The sequence below is a fragment of the Centruroides vittatus genome, unplaced genomic scaffold (genome assembly GCF_030686945.1).
Source record: "Centruroides vittatus isolate TY-2023 unplaced genomic scaffold, ASM3068694v2 contig_875, whole genome shotgun sequence".
NCBI classification, from domain to species: Eukaryota; Metazoa; Arthropoda; class Arachnida; order Scorpiones; family Buthidae; genus Centruroides; species Centruroides vittatus.
In genome coordinates this window covers 4,118,442-4,139,699 of record NW_027122567.1, presented here as the reverse complement: position 1 = coordinate 4,139,699, position 21,258 = coordinate 4,118,442, and the positions used below count along the sequence as shown (strand labels likewise).

At 25.9% G+C, this 21,258-nt stretch overlaps 3 protein-coding genes across 3 annotated transcripts in view; all 3 read left to right on the top strand.

Moving 5' to 3' along the window:
• Positions 1–21,258, top strand: part of LOC136983044 (CD9 antigen-like) — a 285,455-nt gene that overhangs the window by 10,649 nt on the left and 253,548 nt on the right. The gene's annotated exons all lie outside the window — the stretch shown is intronic.
• On the top strand, positions 3,210–7,925 carry LOC136983067 (uncharacterized). The gene is made up of 7 exons (XM_067279699.1): positions 3,210–3,334; positions 3,401–3,643; positions 3,761–3,835; positions 3,906–3,944; positions 7,238–7,321; positions 7,411–7,516; positions 7,776–7,925. The coding sequence occupies exons 1-7, from the start codon at positions 3,275–3,277 to the stop codon at positions 7,907–7,909; spliced, it is 741 nt and encodes a 246-aa protein (XP_067135800.1). The 5' UTR covers positions 3,210–3,274; the 3' UTR covers positions 7,910–7,925.
• On the top strand, positions 12,197–18,755 carry LOC136983034 (mucin-2-like). The gene is made up of 3 exons (XM_067279647.1): positions 12,197–12,434; positions 16,137–17,092; positions 17,170–18,755. Exons 1-3 carry the CDS (start codon positions 12,383–12,385, stop codon positions 18,412–18,414), a joined length of 2,253 nt encoding a protein of 750 aa, XP_067135748.1. The 5' UTR covers positions 12,197–12,382; the 3' UTR covers positions 18,415–18,755.

The window sequence follows — 21,258 nt, the reverse complement described above, 5'->3', positions numbered from 1 at the left end:
CATTTTTCATATTTAAAAGTTCAAAGTGTAGGAAAAAAAAAAGAAATAAAAACTTGAAAATAATCTAAAAATTCAACGATTTATCTATGCATTTATTAATATTTAAATAGAGTAATTAAAATACATTTAAATTAATTAAATTCAGGAAGATAAATTTATTATTAATAAAAGTTTTTTTTCTTCTTGTTGTTGAATTATTTCAGACTCATTTTCATTTGGCAGTTTAACGTAACTGGATATATAATTAGTCACAGTTAACTTCACGCAATCATCTAAACGCATTTTGTCAGAATTTAGCCATCGTTTAGAACTAAAAAAAATAATAAAAAAATTAGGTACAATGACCTGGAAAACTTAAATGAAACTAAATAAGAGTTGCGATATTTTTATTTTTTCAGTAATAAGAAAAAATTATATATTTTGTACACTCTTCATTTACTTTATATCATAGCTGTGCAACTTTGTGTATTATTACATTTAACAACTAAGAAAATAAAAATAAAAATAAAGTGCTTACAAGTTAGAAAAATCCTTCACATGTTCACGCAATTGGAAAGTTTTGAAAAGTTTCTTTTATAATAAAAAGTTTTCGATATTTTTCATTAATTTATAGTTATAGTCATTTTATATATATATTTATTTATTTTTAGTAGTGATTATTTCTTGGGATTGCTTTAAATTATGATGTTTAAGTAGTTAAAACAGATAATGGTAGGTTATTTTTTGACATATTAAAAAAAGTACGGATATAAACAGTAATTATTGAGTTTATTTCCTCCACTATATTTTTATTAATAATTTATTGTCATTAAAATGTAATAGAATGTTATAATGTAATTAAATATATGGCACAGTTAAAATGAAATTTTTCTGAGAAAAAGAAATAAAACCCTATTTTCATACAGTTTTTTTTAAAAAAATATTTATGTTTTTATCTTAATAATAACATGAATGTATTTTTATAAAATTTTTCTTATACAAATATCTTATAAATGTTTTTAGTGGCTTTTTTAATGTAATTTTTAATGTAAAATGTATAACGTTTAAAGTAAACAACATTAATCGCTCGCCATGAATTTTTTAGAAAGAAAAAATATATAAATTTTAAAGAGACAGAAAACTTAATTCTAAATTTTATAATAATAAAAATTGTATTGAGTTAGTTAAACTTTAAAAAGTTATAATTGAATGTTTTTTATAGTAAGCTGAGAAAAGGTATTCTATCTTATAAATAAAAAAGTTAGTTTGAAAGGTATGACATAGATTTTAACCTTATTGTCGAGTTAGTTACATTCGGAAATCCTATCAAAGTCCATTGATCTGTTTTAACTTGTTGTGATCACTAGTATGGCATCTTTATTGCATTACCAGCTTCCCATTCTTGTCAACATTTTCTGTAATAAATTTCCTTTATTGATTCTAACCCATCCCTTCTAAATAAATGACAGAAAGCAAAATAAGTATCGACACTCCATAACTAAGGAATGTGAAATTGTCTCATTTTATTTCTTTGACAAAAAGAAATTATTGTTAAACGGATAAATATTCATAGGATAATTTATATGTAAATTGCTAACATTTCTAATGAAGACCATTTGATTTTTAAGCATAAAATTGCCACCCGTTTTACTTTAAATAAATATTAAATAATAATTAAAATAATAACTATTTTGTAAGTAAAGTGAAATAAAAGTTTTAATTCGTATAATATATTTCTTAATTGATTTAAATAGGTTAAGTATTTAAATTTTATTTTTCTGTTACACATCGGTAATTAAGTGAATATATATATATATTTTTTATTTTATAAAACAAGAAAGTGGAAAAATATTTAAGTAAAACATGAATATTAATTATATTCTATAGAAGTTTACCAATGGTTAATAATTCTTACTTTCACGTCATTATTAATGTTGATGCCTAATCATTTTAAAGGAAATTTAATATACGAGAAACACTTAAAATTTAATTTTTAAAATATTTTTTTTTTTAATATATTATTTATTCTAATATCTCAGTTACAATATATCATATTAAAGTGCTTTGTTTAATCGATTTACTAAACAATTTACTAGTTGGTGTCGCGATTCATTAAATTCAATTCTTCACGTTATGTTTCAAAATGGAAGAGAATCACGAAAATAGTTTTGGATATACACAACCGCATTCTTTTACAATGATTAGTTCTAAAGATGTAGAGCATATTGACCATCGAGAATTATATTTATAAATACCATTATTTTAATTTCAGGCTTTTGCATTTAATTATTTTATTACTTCAAATGATTTTTATACATTGTTTTTTTTTCCGAGCTATTTCTTATTTTTGTTTACTTTCAGTTATTAATATATACCTTGTGTGGTTCTTTTTTCTTATTTTTAAACTTATTACTCCTGACATTTCCTGTGGCGACGTGAGAGAGAATTGTGCTACTGCCAGAAAAATCTGGTTCGAATCAAATTTTCCATTTCCCTGCGGCGACACGAAGGAAAATTACGTTTCTCCCAGAAGAATTTTTGTTCGAACGAGGTACAAATGCTTCCTTATATCAATGGAAAAGATAGTAATGAACAAGAATACTATTACCTTCTGTATTTAAATATTCGGTTCCTTTAAATAAAACATAGACTCAGACGTCCAATATAAGTACGTTATTTATTGTACACTCGACACTGAAAAACTCGCCCCTCCACCTGCACAGTGGCGCCCTATTCTCCCTCAATATCGTTAGTGTTGCCACTACAGTCAATGTTTCGTTTGAAGGAATCAAATACAGTACTTTTTTTAAATATAATATTAATAAAAAAAAACTGTAATGAATAAATATTTACAATTTACTTATTTATAATATTTTGAAATGAATATTCAAACAGAATATTTAATTCTTCAATTAGACATCCATTTATTGGAAAATCGAAGTTCGTGTAATTACGAAACAAATTTATATTTTAATAATTAATAAAGTTCTCTCTTATAGTGTAATGATTTGTAAAACTTATTTATACGAAAGTAAATTTTATCCGGATATAAATTTAAATAAAACATTCTTAATATTATTTAAAACTTTTAAAAAGGTTAAACGTTGCTAAATCGTTAATTTATCCATTTTATTAATAACGAGTTACGTGCTTAAAAAATTTATTATAATTTAATATTTTTATTTTATTAAAATTTAATTTAATATTTATTAGCGACGATTCGATCCTATGAAGATGCTCTGCTTCCATTTCTTTACGTTCTTGATACTTATCGATAACTACGAAATTAATAATAATGAAAAGATTTAAAACGTATTTAAAAATAAGCGTAATGTTTGTAAATCAAGTTTTATTTGTAAGTAAATTTTACATTAAGAAAAATACAGAATAGAAAACTTATATTCATTTATCATTATTACAGTTGTTAGGTCTAATTGTTTTGGTATCCAGCATCATTTTGAAAGATGATATTGAAGATATTGAAGATTTATTGGACGAACAGGTTTACAATCTACAAAATATCCCAATTTTATTGCCACAATTTAGTTTCAAATCATTACTTGGCATCCTAACGGCTTCGATAATCAGTGGAATTGTTGTCATAGTAGTGTCTTTTGTGGGTTGCTACGGAGCTTATTATGAAAGCATCTTGTCGTTAAAATTCGTACGTTTTGAATAATTTTATGAATATTATATATTATAACAGAATTTGAGATGAATATTATCATCTCAAATTCTGTTTATTAAATGAGTAATTTAATATTGTTCAATTAATTAACAGCATCTAATATTTTCAAGTATTGCTACTTTACTTGATTTTATCGTATTACTTGTACTGTTCGTTGAAACTAGAAAGGTATTTTTTTTTAAATGTTATAGATATTATTATAGATGCTTTCTTCAAATGTCAATATTTTGATTTTCAGATGCAGTCTACAATTGATAAAGACATCTGTGATTTGATCGTAAGAAACCATTTATTTATATTTTATAAGATATATCATACATTTTTCCGTTACTTTTTTTAAATAAATCAAATTTTCTAGAATATTTATCAGCAAAAGATTGATGCAATGGGATATATTAACATAATCATACATTATAATGTATGATTATGCTAATACATAATAATCAGAATATATTATTTGTATAATTTTTTAGAATTTAAGGTTGATTAATACGATACTCTAATGTTTTCCTCCTTTAACTTCTACTTTTTATAATTAATATTTATCAAACTAATGAAACTAAACTTGATTTTAAGTGGTACAAAATCGTAAATATATTCTGTAATTACTCTTAAAGGTATCATTTTATTTAATTAAAAAGTGAAATCTGTCGTCGTAAATTTGCGCCTTTTTCTAATAAAGTTATTTAAGTTATTCATGTTTATTCTTTTTGTTATTTAAGTATGAATGATTTTATAATTATTATCGAGTTTAGTTTGATAAATATTAATTATCAAAGATTGTATAAATGATTAATCGCTTCATTCTTCCTCGAAACTAGATAATCTAGTAAGTATAGTTGTTTTACAGGTCTAATGTTGAATAATAAGCTAGGCAACGTTTTTATTATTTTTAAAAATTATTAAATAAATATTCAAATAATATAAGATTTGTACATTGTTAGAGAGAAAAAAAAAATCAAAATTAAATTGAAATGTTAGAAAGGCATATAGATTATAATTCACCATACACCAATAAAAAAAAAATCGTAAAGTGATGGAAGTTCTTCTATTAAATGTTGTTTTTAAATATTCATATTAAACAGAATATTATAGAAATAAACGAATATTTTTCGAAATGTTGACAAGTTTAAATATTAAAGTGATTCTGTTGAAGTTTGATGCAATCGGATTTTCTATTTCAATTTCACTTTATCTTTATTGGAAAGAATGTAGAAAAAGTAAAATAACCTTGACACCATAAAAGGATAAAAGACAATATAACCTGAGATAAAGAAGTTCGTGAGATTACGCATCATATGAAATACACAAAAAGCAATACTTCAGCGAGTAAATAATTCGCTTGTTTGCCTGTAAAAGGAGAATGAAATATATTAGTTGTTCCTCTTACCATTCTTTATATGATTGATATGTTGAATTACATACTCCCTTTACAATTAGATATATTTCATAGGATCCAACTTTCAGAATGTCTGCATTTTATTTATTATTAGTACTTTAAATGAAAAAAAAATAAATTACTGTCAAAGCTAGTATTTCAACAATTCTGAGCCGTCTTCAATAGTAAATTTCTAATAGAGCATGAATTTATTATTGGTGGAAAGAGAAAATAATAATGTAGAAAAATAGGTTTTTTAATGAATGTATTCATAGAAATTATTTTGACGAGAATATATTCTGATAATCTTTCGCTTCTGCGATGTAATAAGCTCTTTGTAGAAGCTTTTCATCTATTTTATGTGTCATTCACAGAAAGCCAACACACATTTTTACACTGAGAAAATTGAAGATTGTAAACTTTAACGGATTAGACAAGTCAATAGTTGACTAAAGTGAATACTTATAGTTATACAATTGATAAAAGCGATGAAGTAAATCATACTGAGACACATATAGGAAAGGTTCGGAAAATTCGAATAAACTTAAGCCATCTCCACACACAAAAAGAGAAAGTTCAGCACCATTATATCAATATCTAGGATTTTATCAAATGCTATTTTCAATTTGCAGTTTAAACTGACACATTGTGTTGTAAAGTTCTAGATGATAAAGATAAAAATAAAAGTCGCTTTAAAGTTACTAAATAAATATAAAAATCCTTTTTAAATTTAAATTCGATTTTATAAGAAGAATTTTTGAATGGTAATATTTTTGAGTTTGATATATTTAAATGAATAACTTCGAATTTTATTTAAATTACGGTTCACTGGTATTAAATCTGGAATATGATAAGTAATATATCTAATAATTATTGCATATTTTAAAAAGTTTTACATTAAAAAAAGTCATTTTTAACTCGTATGCAGGATTATATAAAACTATATTTAGTTATTAACAATTTAAGTTTTTTAAATAAACTTAATTTTATGACTAATTAAATTATTATGTTTATTTTAATATTACTCTTATATTAAATGAAAATATTCTAATCTGCAATACAAGTTAATTTTAGTTTAATTAAATAGTAATATGTTCGAAACAGTTATTCATTGTTACACTTATTGTTCGAATTAGAGAATAATATAATTTTATAACAAATATTGTTCGTTATTTGAGTTAGTATGAATTTAATAAAAGATTATTGTAACGATTAAATTAATTATTACATAAATTCTCTAAGGATTGACAAATTTATGATGCAAAGACTATATAAATAAGAAATCGAAATGTATTACTTCATACGCACATTATTTATTCGAATTATTACTTTCGTTTCAAATGATTTTCTTGGTAATCCTGAAACACCCCTGACGACTCTGAAACCCTCTTGCAAATAGGAGTTATAATGGAAATGTTTTGTGAATAGAAAAACTATTATGCTCAGTGGAATTTAGTATATAACATTTATTTTTATTTAAATATTCGCGATATAATTTTGTAGTTTCATTTTTTTTTCTCCTTCCTTTTCTTTTATGCTGTCGGTTATATAAAGGTAGTTTGACAAATAAATAATCAGAATCTTCGAATTTTTAATAAAACAAAGATGACACTTCCTATTTAAAATTAATTTGTAGATAAGAAGAGGAAATTCAACTTGTAAGATCAGCATTTATTCGGTTTTCTTGATTATTGTTTAAGTAGGTGAAGCGTTAATAAATTCAAATTACTAACCTTTTGGCATGATTGAAAAAATTCCTCGTAGATTTTCTTTTTATTTATTATAATTTGCGATTTAAATTTTCATTTTTTTTTTTTTTTGTATTTTATTTTCTTTCTGGAAAGTGCATTTTGAATAGTAAATGATTTCCCATTTCCTCTATTCTTAGTTTTCAGCTTATATTTCAAAATTCACCAAAATTAACAGAACTACAGGAAATGAGATTACTCGAGTATGAAATTCGACTTCAGTTGATTACTTTGATATTAGAAATGTTTAAACTGAATGAATTCTGGTAACTGTAAATACGTTCATTCGGAATTGCTATTTTAGATTGAATTTTATACATAATTATTGAAAATATATATATTTAAATGAATGATTTTTATTGTATTGTTGTCATTGTTTGAATAAAATTAAAGTAAAATAAATTAATAATAATAATTTATTATATTTCAATTTCTTCTGTTTAGATCTGTCCTCCTAAAACTGAATATCTAATCCAAACACTATCGACTGTAGGATGCATTTCACTTCTTATAATAGGAATTACGAAGGTGAAAAAAAAAGGATTATTTATATTTTTAATTTTATGTAATTCATTTATGTAATTAAAGAAATATATATAATTCATATATTTTTTCAGGTTGTAATTATATTTCATACTTTCCATCTGTATTTACATTTAAGAAAACCTCCTCCATTCGAAATTATCTATAATAGATCGATAAGGCATTCAAATTCGTCAGCAGGTATTTAAAGTTTAAAGTAAAATAAATTTTTAAATTCTCATTTCATTATAAATTTAAGAAATCAATTCATTATGTCTGCAAAACTATTTTTCCCCATATTAAAAATTTATTGCTGTTTTAATATTTTAATAAATTTCTGCTGTAAGTCATGTAATGAAGACACATAAAATATTCGTTTTTTTTCTGATAATTAAATATTAAAAGTGACATTTCCGGGTAACGACTGTTGCATGTAACTAAATTGAAATTTTTATTACAGAACATTTAACCAATATTAGACGTAGTTCCCAGCAAAACCATTCTGAACGTTGCAGCATTCGGTTTATTCCAACCGTACCTTCAGCACCTCCTGAACCTCATAAACCTCAACCTCATTTAACTGTTAGAGAATGAGAATAACTAATAAAGGATTAAAAAATTTCATATTATTTATACATTTAACATTTTATACAAGTATAAAAGTTTATTAGTTACTTTTAATCATTTTTTGTGTATTACGGAATCTGTAAAACATTTACTAATAATAATTTATTTCATTTTGTATAAAGTTTATATTTAAAAAAATGTTGTTAAAATAATTTTAAATTTTGTTTTATAAAAAGTTTTTATATAATAATAATAACCTGAAATAAAGATGAAAGGAAGCCAAGTGATCGCTAAATTACACTGCATTGTGTGTGAGAAACAATAATAATAACCATCAGGGAGGGTCAAACGGGGAACTTCTCCTTTCCTGGAATAGAGTAAAATATTCCAGAAATTACTGATAATGTGAGTAATAATGAAGTATTGCATCAAATTAGTAACTTAATGCAATACTTTATTCTATAATCTACTTGTGAAAAACCCCAAAAATTAAATAATTAAATGAAAATTTATTGATATACAAGTAATTATTTGTCTTCCCTGGAAAATTTTCTGAGGACACTTATGATAATGGCTTAAATACTTTCTTGTTATCCAACTCTAAGACCAAATAATTATTATTAAATTTAAAACGTTTATTTCTATTGAAAAAATTTACCTAAAAGGTTAACGTGGAACATGTTTGAAACTCGAACACATCGAGGATTTTCCAAGTTCGATAATATAAATTTAATGTATTTTATATATATTTTATATCCTTAATTTAGATGATTTATGATTAATGATATGAAATATTCATTCTTAAAAATCTAAAGAAGTAATTTAAGTGAGAAATTGCCGTCGTTATCTCAATGACAACTCGTTTCCAAACAAGTCAATTTTTGTTTGTCATATCTGTAGATGACAGTTTTTAATTATTTTCTAAAACTTAAATTGAAAAGCATCATTTTAATTTATATTAAAAATTTAAATATTAATTTTAATCCCATCGGTAACAAAATTCTTTTACATGACACGCTATTATTCTAGTAAAATCAATAGTTATATTGTATAATTTACTCTATTAAATATCATCGATTGGTTATATATATATATATAGAACTTAACGCGTAAAATATTTTATATGGGAGTAATTGCATCTTTCGTGTGTTTTATTTGAAATGTCCATAATGTGACAAAATAATTTTTTTTTCGTGACAAGATTTATTTAGGATCATAACTTCAGGAAAATAACTTTTGTGTGTTGGGTCACGGCATGTCGTAACTTTACAGATTGGATTGGTCGCTCTGGTTTTTAATATAGGAATTATTTATTAATCGAAGATTTTTATTTACTTTTTTTCGAATGACATGTAGAAAAATAAATATTCATTCCTTATTCATATTTTATTATTATTTTTTTATTTATATAACCATATTTGATTAAGTTCTCATTCTGTTATATATTGACATTACATAAATTTTATTATTTTTAGTTTGAAATTTTTAATTTTTCTTATATATTTTTCAAAATTATTGTTATTTAAGCAGTAATTAAAACAAAAAAAAATTTATTACTTAATGTAAAAAAAGTGTAAACTTTCTAGTGATTCAATTCTAATTATTAGTAAAGAATTTAAGAATTTATTCAGAATTTTAATAAAAATATGATCAAAATTACGTAAATAACTTAAATTTTGCTTATTTTCATCACGAAATCATTAAATTAAATGTTAATTATAAAAATTTTTAACCACAAAATACATTTAAAAAATTAATCTTAAATCGGTTACTGTTGAATAAGCGTGACCACAATTTATAGGAAAAGAAAGCCTAAAAATTCTGGTCACGCTTAATTTTCCTTATAAAATTCGTTTTGCGCCATTTAGCTGGGAATATATATATATATTTTTTTAGTTTACTCGAGTTACATTTTACAGTTCATCTGATCAATATATCTGACGCATAAAACAGATTTTAATAAAAATTCAATCAAGATGGAATCTAGATAAAACGAAATATCATCGAGCGTAAACTATATAAAATAGTTAATATCTATACAATCTACGACTGATATAAACTTTTGATTAATTTCAAATTTCGTGGAAATATAACTAATATTTCGCAGTAATATATACATTATTATACTGCAATTCACTCGTTTACTATTGCAAGTATAAAAGTTTACATCGTTTTATTAAAAATGATGAAAACTTTTTAGATTTTTGCCGTTGGCCTTTAAGAATTATGTAAATAAAATTATAAAAATTCATTATATTTTATTAATTTTTAAATAGATTTAGTATTTACTTCAATATTGCAAATTATTTTAAATAGATTATCAATATTAATTACATTATTAGTGTATGTTTTTCATTAATTTTTAAAAAATTTTTTTGATAAATTTTTTTATTCAGAAGTCAGAAAAAATCAAGTAGTTTAGAAAATTAAGTATTATTATACATCAAGTTCGCTCTCATCTTCGTCATTTATTATAATTAAAATATTAAGAAAATCTCGAGTTGCTATTGAAGTGAGTATTTACAATTTAAGAATTGTCTCGATTATCTTATTGATTACAGCTTTATGTCAAGTAGAATTAACGGTGTTTTCATTTTGGGCAATATTTTTCGAAATCCCTCGCTTGTTATTTCTTGTGAGTAATGTTCGTTCCTAATTAATTTATGATTAATTAATTTGTTCTTATTTACAATGTTTTTTTTTTATTTTACTTTTTAGCCCTTCATTTTCGCTTTTTTTTTTTCTGTTGTTCAATGGAGGTTTGTCAACTTACAATTATAATTGCATTTCATATGCAGGTAAAATACGACAGATGAAAACATTTCGCTTTAATAAAATATAATCCCATTTAAAATATTCTAATGAGTATTTTTATTTCAGCTATTGAAAAAAATCATATTGTTTGGTATATTTTTATTAACTATTATTATAAATTTTCCATAAATAAAATTTTAAATTTAATAAATTTTATTCATAGAACTGCTCAACAGAAATATGTTGGCTTATATCTTTAATGATGCTATCATTTTTTTTTTTATAAAGGGGGTTATTTTACATAATTCTAAATATTTTAAAACTTTATCTGATTTTTTTACAAGGTTATTTTATATTTAAATATTATTCGCAATTTATTTTCGAGATGTCTGATAATACATGCATGTTTTCTAAGTAAGTTTATTTAAATTATTAATATATTAGAATGTCCAACGTATATATTTTCTACTTTGATTTATGTTACAGCTTCGAAGAGCCTTTTTCTTTTTTTTTGAATCTTCATCAAGAATATTATTTCTATCCAACTCAATGGAGCAGCTAGAAGTGATAGATTTAGTGCCTCTTTCCAGCTCTTCTAAATCAATAAATGAATTTCCATTTCCTACTTCTTCATGTTTAAAAAATTTCAAAATATTTTCTTTTCCATCTTTTAATAATTCGATGTTGGAAAGTGAATCCTGTTAATATCACTCGCTAATGAAAACGAATCATCCGAATTACGTATAAATAAATCATCCAAGAAAAAAGTTTGTGCAGAAATACTTTATGTACTTTAAAAATATATTTTTTGCGCTATCTTCGTCTAAGATTTCAATATTCAATAGTGAATCGTTATCTATTTATTCTGCTAGACCACCTAAGAAAAAACAGTAATGCTATGAATATAGATTAATCTTGAGTAAAGAATAATTCAGTTGGAAACACATTATCTACTGCATCATCATCTAAAATAATTTTGAGTAGTGAATTCTCTACAGCTCCATTTAAAAAAGAAACACTTATATGCCATTTAAATCTATAAATAAATCTAATAAAAATTTTCATATGAATTTTCGACTCCAAGATATTCTCTGACTTTATTATCTGAAACTATTCATTTAAATTATGAATCAAATGTTCACTCTACTATACTTCTCATAGATGATATACATTTTCTATGAGTGTATATTCTATAAATCTTTCGTTTGAATGTGATTAAATTAGAAAATTCTACATAAAAGTCTATATATAAACATCTATAACTAATGTATTTTAAAATTTTTTTTATGTATTTCGTTTCAGATTCAGTGTAAATAAAATATATTTTCATTGTTAATTCACGAGAAACTAAAATGTATTATTTATAGAACAAGTAGAGAAAAATCTATATTTGAAAAATATTCATAAAAATTCCGAAGAAAATGAAATTTACTGTAATTTAATTTAAATATTTCAAATAGTATTACTATTTTATATATAATATTTGATTGCTGAACTTGTTATGATTCTAAAATACATTTTTTAAGATCCATTGTAGGCAGGAAGTTGGCAATAGTCAAGATGTAAAGGTGGATAATGGAAGTCTACCGACCTAGTTTCCAAGCTGACTTGATGATTCCGAGGCCAGCGTAACAGGTAGACGACCAAACTATCAGATCCAGTTAGTCGAACGTACGAAGTCGACACGATGTTCGGATCGTAAGTGGAAATGTGGTTTCAATCGTGGATTATTGACATTAGTTAGAAATGGTTGGATTTCGGAGGATTACGGTATTGCTTATTATTCAGCTTTTAATATGTAAGTAATATATTTTTTATATATACATTTAATCATAGTTACGAAGAATATATATTATATACACTCTCTTACAATACAGAGTATATTTGAATTATTTACTGAATCACTCGAGCGTAAAAACTGTTACTCGCTATGTATCTTCGTTAGTTAATTTGTAGTAAGTCTAACATAAATTTAAATTAATTCAACTTAACGAAATTCTATAGTTTAAGTATATGGTGGGAAATTTATTAGCATATTCTGATTGTTTACAGCATTCACGTAGAGAAAGGTCGTATGAGAAGGAAGAGTTCAGACACTTGCCCTAAATATAATTTTATGTAGCTTCCACCTGTAGTTTGTTCATTAAAACAAGTTTCTCTAGTTTATATTAAAAGGATGGCATGTGAAGACCGTGAAAGGAAAAAGTCAAAATATGAATTTTCGGTCCATATTTTGAAACGGAACGCCTTTAGAAATTTTGAATTTAAAAAATGCTTTAAAGATTTTAATATAGTAAAATTACAGGATTTATTTTTAGGAAACTACAGGTTATAATCGCTTTTCTGAATTCTAAAACGGGAATTTTTTCTTTTAATTACAACTGGTCATCGACATTATGCACTTTTACTAAAGATATCTGCGCTATTGCAGAAAAGGAAAAACTAATCAAAGATTTAGGCGAGGTCGATAATCTATAAATATTTAAATGTAAATAGAAATTTACTCGAATTTAATTTTTAAAGCTAGAAAAAATTTTTCGAGATTTTTTTTTTTTTAAGTTTTATTTTATAAAGAGGATTAATTTGCTTGAGTCATTTATTTTATAATCCTATATTTCACTCGTTATCACAGAAAGAAATATAGGATATGAATGAAATTAAAGATCACTGACCCTATTCCGATAGTATAATATACTCTTTGCTCCACCCGTACGTGTGCAGATATGATTTTTATCCTTGCAAGGATATCCTTGCGGTCACAACGTCCTTCATGAGGTAAAAACAAAACTTTAATTTGTGCATGATTATATTCACCTCCAAGTCAGTTTATATTTACCAATATTTTATACTGAAGTTTAGTTTTTTCAATACTTTCCTTTCTTACGAAGGGTGGTATTACTTTATAAAGTTTCCTTACGAATGATTTCTATCTATACAACTTATTAACCTGTTGATCGAATTGGGCTATTTTTTATATATATATTTTTTTAATTATTGTAAACCGTGATGTGAATAATTTGTGCAAGTTGAAATTCACTTTGGAAGTAATCCAAATTTCCATTTTCTGTCCTTGTTCTACTTTGCACATTGGAAAGATTTTCAAACGTTCTCCCATAAATGCATCAATTTTTCGTATGTAAATCCAGTTTATATGTAAACAATATATTATTGACAGAACAGGATATTTTAATCATAAAAACTATTTAAGTAGTAACTGGTTTTTTTAAAACATTTTTTAGAATTTTATTGCTTATTCTGTAACGCATTGAAATTAATAGCTCTTAAGTATAATTTTAAATTTTATAGTTTACAAGAGTATAAAAAGATTTTTAACAGCTTAACAAGTTGGCCATTTTGAATATTACTACTATTTAAAAACAGCTCTCGTTAACTGTGCATATTTTTACAAATTAATTTATGCAGCAATTTAAATCGAATTTATTCCAGTGTATTTAACTAGATTAATTAGATATTTTCACATAACAAATTTGGAAATTTGCCTACAAAACCCCTATTGTTTATCAAGGTCTGACGTTAGTTTCCCCTGAGAATCGAAGACTTGTTCTTATGATATTAATGATAACTGTAGATCGACCTCGTACCAAACACTTCCGAACTAAGATATTCATTCTGGTTTCATTTCCCCCCATGACCCTTCGACAATGACTACTCTTCACTCGTTGGTACTGACTGTGTATTAGTTAAATTAGAAAAAGCCATAAAATCATTTTATATTTTGCTACTGTTTTATGTGCTCCAAGAATAATTATCATGATGGAATATTTTAATACTTGTTTAATGCAATTTTTGCTAATAAAATCTAAATATTCCATTATAATTTATCACGTTTGATTTCATAAATTTTACATTCTGTTAATTCTGTAAATTCATCCTATTAATATCGGATGAAATGTTAACATATTCCACTTTTCAGAACACTGTTACTTATGTGCTTAAATTATTGAGGTAGACCACTTGACTATAAGGAAAGAATTAGAATAAATTAAAGCCTTTTGAATATTATAATAATAATAAACTATAATAGAAGCATTCTTAGATTCCTGTTTCTCATCGAGGTTTCTATCTTTGTAAAAGTGGCTCTCACGAGTTAATTGAATCCATGTTTAAGATTTTATTTTAATAAATCAAGACAGTTCTTCTTAAGAACTGAAATAAGAAATATTGATATTTGAATTGCTTTATAAATGTTAAGAAAATTGTGGAGAATTGTTAATGAAACTTTAACTTTACCAGTTTTCTGAGAAACCTTGGTAAATTTAACTGAAACATTCTTGATCTTGACACAATTATTCTTAAGCTTAGATTCTGTTATCCTGCGATCATGTTTACATCGATAATTGATTTAACGCTTGAGAATTAAATATTCAAACGATAGGATATACTAGAAGAGACTGCGTATTTTGTCAACTTCGTAACCTTGGCCTCGTTTAAGAATTTTTTGTTGAATTCTTTACTACTAACTTGATATTTAATGTCGTCAAAGATAATATAATAATAGATGATCTCAGAGATTCCTTCGATCCGATTTATTAAATTTCGTTTTAATTATATTCTTTTTCTTATTTCGATAATCGACAAAGAAATCTTTGAAAGACATTTAAAGCTTTACCGTGTTTATTAAGTTCAAATGGAAGAGAAAAAAACAATTCTTCATTAAGTTATTTCCTCGTATATTAACACACTTTTTCTTCCTGTTTGTAAATGGGTTATTTTTTAATTTTGTAATATATTGATGCCTGATAAGGAACGTATTTTTTAAAATATTTTTTGATAGTTTAATGAAGTTAGTACTTCCAAATTATTTAAATCTGTAGAAACGTCAGTATTTTTGATGTGAACAACTTGATGCCATCTATCGACATTATCAAATATTAAGCTAAAAATAACATGTTATTAGCACTAGTAATAATTAGAGTGGAGTATAAATAATCACTATTGTTTAAAGATGAGTTGCACAAATTATTTTTTCGAGTATCAATGAATGGTTTCATCCTAACTATGAATAATTCAAAAATAAAATTCAATTGTCTTCTCTTGTTACTTTCTAACGTGAGATCAAGCAACCTGAATTTTATAGTATTAATATTCTACTCTATACTCAGATGATAAATATTTTTATTTAATCTGTTATCACGATTCTTCTCGTGGAAGTTGATGAAGTGTAACGCTCTTGACATGTGCCCTTTTTTATTGCTCATGGCTGTCTAAATTTGAATGATATTTAATCCGAATTCGATTTTTTAAGTATTTGTATTGTTCAATACGTATTCTAATCAGGTTTGTTCTATAATAAATTACCGAGATGAACGTACTAAATATCACGCTTCAGGTGAAAGGTTGGATGCCTTCGTAGGAAGTGACCTCGTTTCTGAAAAAAAATAGAAATTTAGGTCGTTCTTATGTTTTCTTTCCGATTTAAATATCTTATGTACAGATATGGTTGGTTACTTTTTGATAGAAATATATGTATATTTTGCAGATGCTGAATCGGTGAAAAGTGACAGTGCTATTCTTCCTACTGTAACTGTGCGCGGTTTTCTAAACTTTCGAACTACGGTGGACAATACTGTTATAGTATTTACTTCGGCTGAATCTACTGCCACGGCAAAACCGACTATTGCCACAACTACTACAACCACCACATCAAAAAAGGCAACTCAAAGCAATACCGTTGATTCACAAATTGCTTTAGAATTACAAGAGTTGGCTTATACTCAATCTCCAGAAAAAAATTCTGTTGGGTTATACAAACTTGGTTCAGATTTGGAAAGTGATGCTCGTTCTGGTAAAAATTCTTTTAGTCACATTTCCGATAATGTCGTCGTACCTTCTCCAGTTAATGTCATTTCTGATGAAACCCAGCATCCCAGTAACAGAATTGAGACATCTCAACCTCAATATCCAACCGGTTTAGTTACTGTTCTAAGAGCATCCAGAATCGATAAAGATATTACTACTATCTACGAAACCAAAGTTATTGGAACATACATAGATGGAAAATATGCACAGATCCTGCAAAGTACATCAGACATAATAAAACCGTCTTCGGTTATTCAAAGTGTAATCAAATCTACCTCTTCTGTTATACAACAAAAAGTTGAGGATACGCAGAAAACATTGCCAACTACACAGAAATCTACATCATCTACTACTCAGAAAATAATTGAAAGTACGCATAAAACAGTGACCACAACTAGTAAATCAACAACTACTACTTTTTCAAGTACAAACATCCAGTCATCGTTTGAAATTCCCGATCAAACAATCCAATATACCTCTCAAACCCAATCGTTAGATTTAATAAAAACTAATGAAAAACCAATCAAGACTTCCATCACAGTTACTGATGAAGATAATAGAGTTCAGAGTTCACCACAAGTCAGAAGAACAACATCGAGATACAGATACATTCATCCTTCTAGAGAGACTCAAACGGTATTTATTATCGATTTTTCTAAGAAATTTTTATTAAATCTAACACTAATTCATATATATATATATATTGTTTTTAGGTACGTCTAAATCGCTTCAAAGTTAGATTGAGTCTTCGCCAAGATTCTGATGAAACTACTACTACCGAATCTGACATTCCTGAAGATGACGAAGTAACAGAGCCAAATAGAGAAGAAGTAACTAGTCCTCTACCACCTGTCGATCCGGCTCGAGTGGAATATAAATTAACTACTTTAACCCGAGAAGTTACTTTACACGTGGGTAGAAGGAAATCTGTAAGAACTCTTACCATTACTACTACTGTGCCACGCGTCTTGCACTCAACTGATATTCTACAGAATAGTACCGAATTTTTACTGAATCCGAGTATAGATAGCTATATTCCTTTGGAAACTCCGCCTTTAGTTCTTTCACGAACATATTCAACTACAGAAAACACTTTCAAGACTTCTTTAGTACCTGTTTTCGATGGATTGAAGACAGTTATGCATACAATTACAGAAAGCTTTCATATTCTGAAAATCGTCACAGCATTTAAAACTCTCCCACCTGGAAATGTTACATTCTTAGAGGATGATGAATTGTTAGACTTGCCTAGTAACGACAGCAGCATAATTCCTACAGAACCTGTAGAAATAACACCGACATTAGCTATCACTTCACCACCGATGGAGACACCGTATTTAACAAAATTAGAATCAAGTTACACTCCTATAGTTAGCTCTTCTACATCTTTGCCTATCAAATATGCAAATAATCCTTTGTTAAGTTTAGGAGCGGCTTTATCTCAAAATCCGTTAGCAGCTGTGTATTTGGGATTACAGCAATTGAATCGACAAGTTACGTTGTATTCTACCATCACCAAGACATCATCTTATGTCACTACTGATACCATCTACAGCACTAAAACCGTACGTTATTTCCTCGGTGGTACTTCTAGAGTTAAAAAGATAACGGAACCCGTCTCTACTACTGTGAGAACCATTACTTCGACTACGACCAGCTTGGAACCGTATTTAAATACCTTAGCCTTCCAACAACAGCAACAACACCTACAACAATTGATCGCTACTCAAATGCCTCTTCCACCACAATTCAGTACTATCACTTCGTCCTACACAACAGTCACGACAGCAACTAGTTACAGTACCCGAGTTTATACCTTGATCTATAACGCGATCAGTACCAAGTACAGAACAATAACAAGTACCAGTCTGTATCCTACAACGGTGACATTATATAGCACCAAGGAGGTGCCTATCAGCGTGACTGGACCGACTGCCTTCCCCTACAGCACGCAATAAACATTATATTGGATTTATTTTTTCTACTTTTAATTTTTATAAATCTAAAAATTAATACATTTTAAAAATATTTATGTAGGTGAATACGCGGAATTTGCGTTTTTAAACGACTGTAATTTTATTCTACTATTAATACTACTATATTGTTAAAGTATAATGTATAAAGTTGTCGTCCTTCAGACAAAAGTTTGTTCAGTCTATTTTATACTGTTAAATGAAATTAAAAATACTTTGTTTACGATTTTATTATTCAACTTTAAAAATTCTAATGTCAAATTGTCGCACAAAATATTCCAAAAAATACATCTGTATATATTAATTTGGTAATTAAATGGTTATAATTTTTTAAAATATAGTAAAAATAGTTACAACTTTAAACGATAGATGGAAGCACATACTACAAGTCGTCAATTTCCTCGCGAATGGTTGACACCATTTTAAATTTTTTTTTTGTTCCATTCTTCTTGTATTTTGAATACTCGTCGATGTTATTAATGAAAATTAATCAACCACAAATATCAAATCTCCAAAGTTTTTAAAAGAATCATTGTTAACAAGATAGGACATTAGATTCAGTTCAAGAACTTGAACTGAATAATCTTGTATTGTCATATTTTACACAGTACAAGTTTACATTACCATGTGATAATTACAACAATAAATTCATTTTCCAGCAATTGTTTTAAAACGATAAAAACAATACAATAGCTCTCTTTATTTTTAATATTAAATGTAATTATATCCACAAAATGTTCCACTTTCTCATATTTAAGAAGGAAAATGTCCTATTTATAAATTCGTTCTCCTTTTAAAGAAGGATTACAGCTGTAAATTTTAACAAGTTACATTCTTTTTTTTCTATTTATTACACAATGAATGTTTCACGCTTCTATTTTTTTATAAACTGAAAGAATGCGATGAAAGATAGAGGTTAAAAGTGACAAACAATGGCCTCTGGTTAAAAACCGACCTTTTGCTTTATCATGTTTATATATTAAAAACTTTTCACACTTTATAAGAATTCTTCATGCGTATTTTACAAGTTCCATATTGTGCTAAATGTCGAAATTTTATAGAATAATATAGACTATCTCCTAACATAAGCTTATTTAAGAGTATATTTCTTTACAAAAATGATAAGGAAATTTTATAATTCACTTATTAATTCAATTTGAAACATAAAATGAGACTAATAAACATTATATTTGTAAGCATTAACAAATATTTATTACTGTTTATGAATGTATTTACGAGGCGCATAAATGAATGATATGCGTGCTCCACAGTTAATTTAAATAAATTCCATTTTTATAATTAAAAAACCAAGTTTTAGACTCCGCTTATAGCACGCAAAAGTTTTAAAATATATTTATTTTAAAGGCATTTAACGTTTAAATAAAAAATTTTAAAGTTTATTTATAAATAATGATCGAAACAATTATGTAATCCCATTATCAAGTTGTTATATCAATACTTTAAGCATAGAAATAATCAGTTTTGATATTTCTTAAGTCGGTAGCTATCATTAACTATATATTTTGATAATCTATTTTTCCTCTTAAATAAATCTGTGTGTGTGTCGGCTCCGTTTAAGTAATTCAGAACATTTTATGAAAGTAATTCTAGAACTGAATGGTTGTTTTGATAAGATACAGCTATGTGAACATTCCTGTCGTCGATACGGCTTTATAAATCTCTCATTTTTGTTTTCTTTCATTTATAAATATCGAAATTAAACGAAACGAGGTGATAAGAGTGATATAAGAAGCCGAAAAGGGACGTTAAAATTAAAAAAAAAACTACGTTTAAGAGTATTACATAAAGTTAAATGGACCGAAAAGGTAATTATTAAGGAAGTAATAAAGTAATGAAAACATTAATTCAGAATACAAAAACAGGATAAAGTACGTAAAAAAAAGTATATTTTTGAATTATTTGTTATTTATTTTCAGTTAAAAATAAATATTTTAAAAAATATAGAGATGGAAAGTTATAATTTAATTAAATGTTTTCGAAAAATTAAGATGCTTATAAAAATTAATTAAAGTATTTTGATGTTTGTCTATGCAAATATTTGTTGTTAAATATTTAAATAAATTATAATAATAGACATTTTTGAAAAGAAATATTAAGATAAAAATAAATAAATATTAAGAGAAATGTCTTCAAAACAATAAATTACAAAATGTCTGTTTGAAAAATAGCAATTAAAAAATACTTGACAAAAAGATAGAAAAATAACACTTTCTTAATCTTTAAATTTCGAAATTTTAGAGAAAATATTTTAAAGAAAAAAAATGTATTGAGAAAAATAGGTTCAATATGCTTTATAATAACAAACACAAAAAGCATTTACTTTAAACTATCAGAAAAATAGTAGTAATAAGTCCTTAATCTAAGACATAAGAAATTTAATGTCACTTTTGAAAGGAAAGATTTATTTTAAAAATCATAGTCATAATTACAAATAAAACACAAATCTTGGAATTTTAATTCTAAGACTTGTGTTTTACATTCTATACAATATTAATGTATTACTAATCAAACTATCATACAGAAAGACTAAAGAATATGCTAATAGTAGAATTAGTATAAGACTATTTCTACTACTATTTTCATTTAAGACTATTTTTGCCCTTTAGTTTCTTGTATTTTCGAAAATTTAAAGCTTTTGAATCTATTTTATTTAATTAAATATTTACATATTATTGTAATAATGTCGTGTAGGCAGGATATACGGCCTATAATGTATAGACAGGATATTCGTCTATAACAGCGGTTTCCAAAGCGTGGGTCGCGAACCCCTGGGGGTGGAGAGAGATTTTACACAATAAAACAAAAATA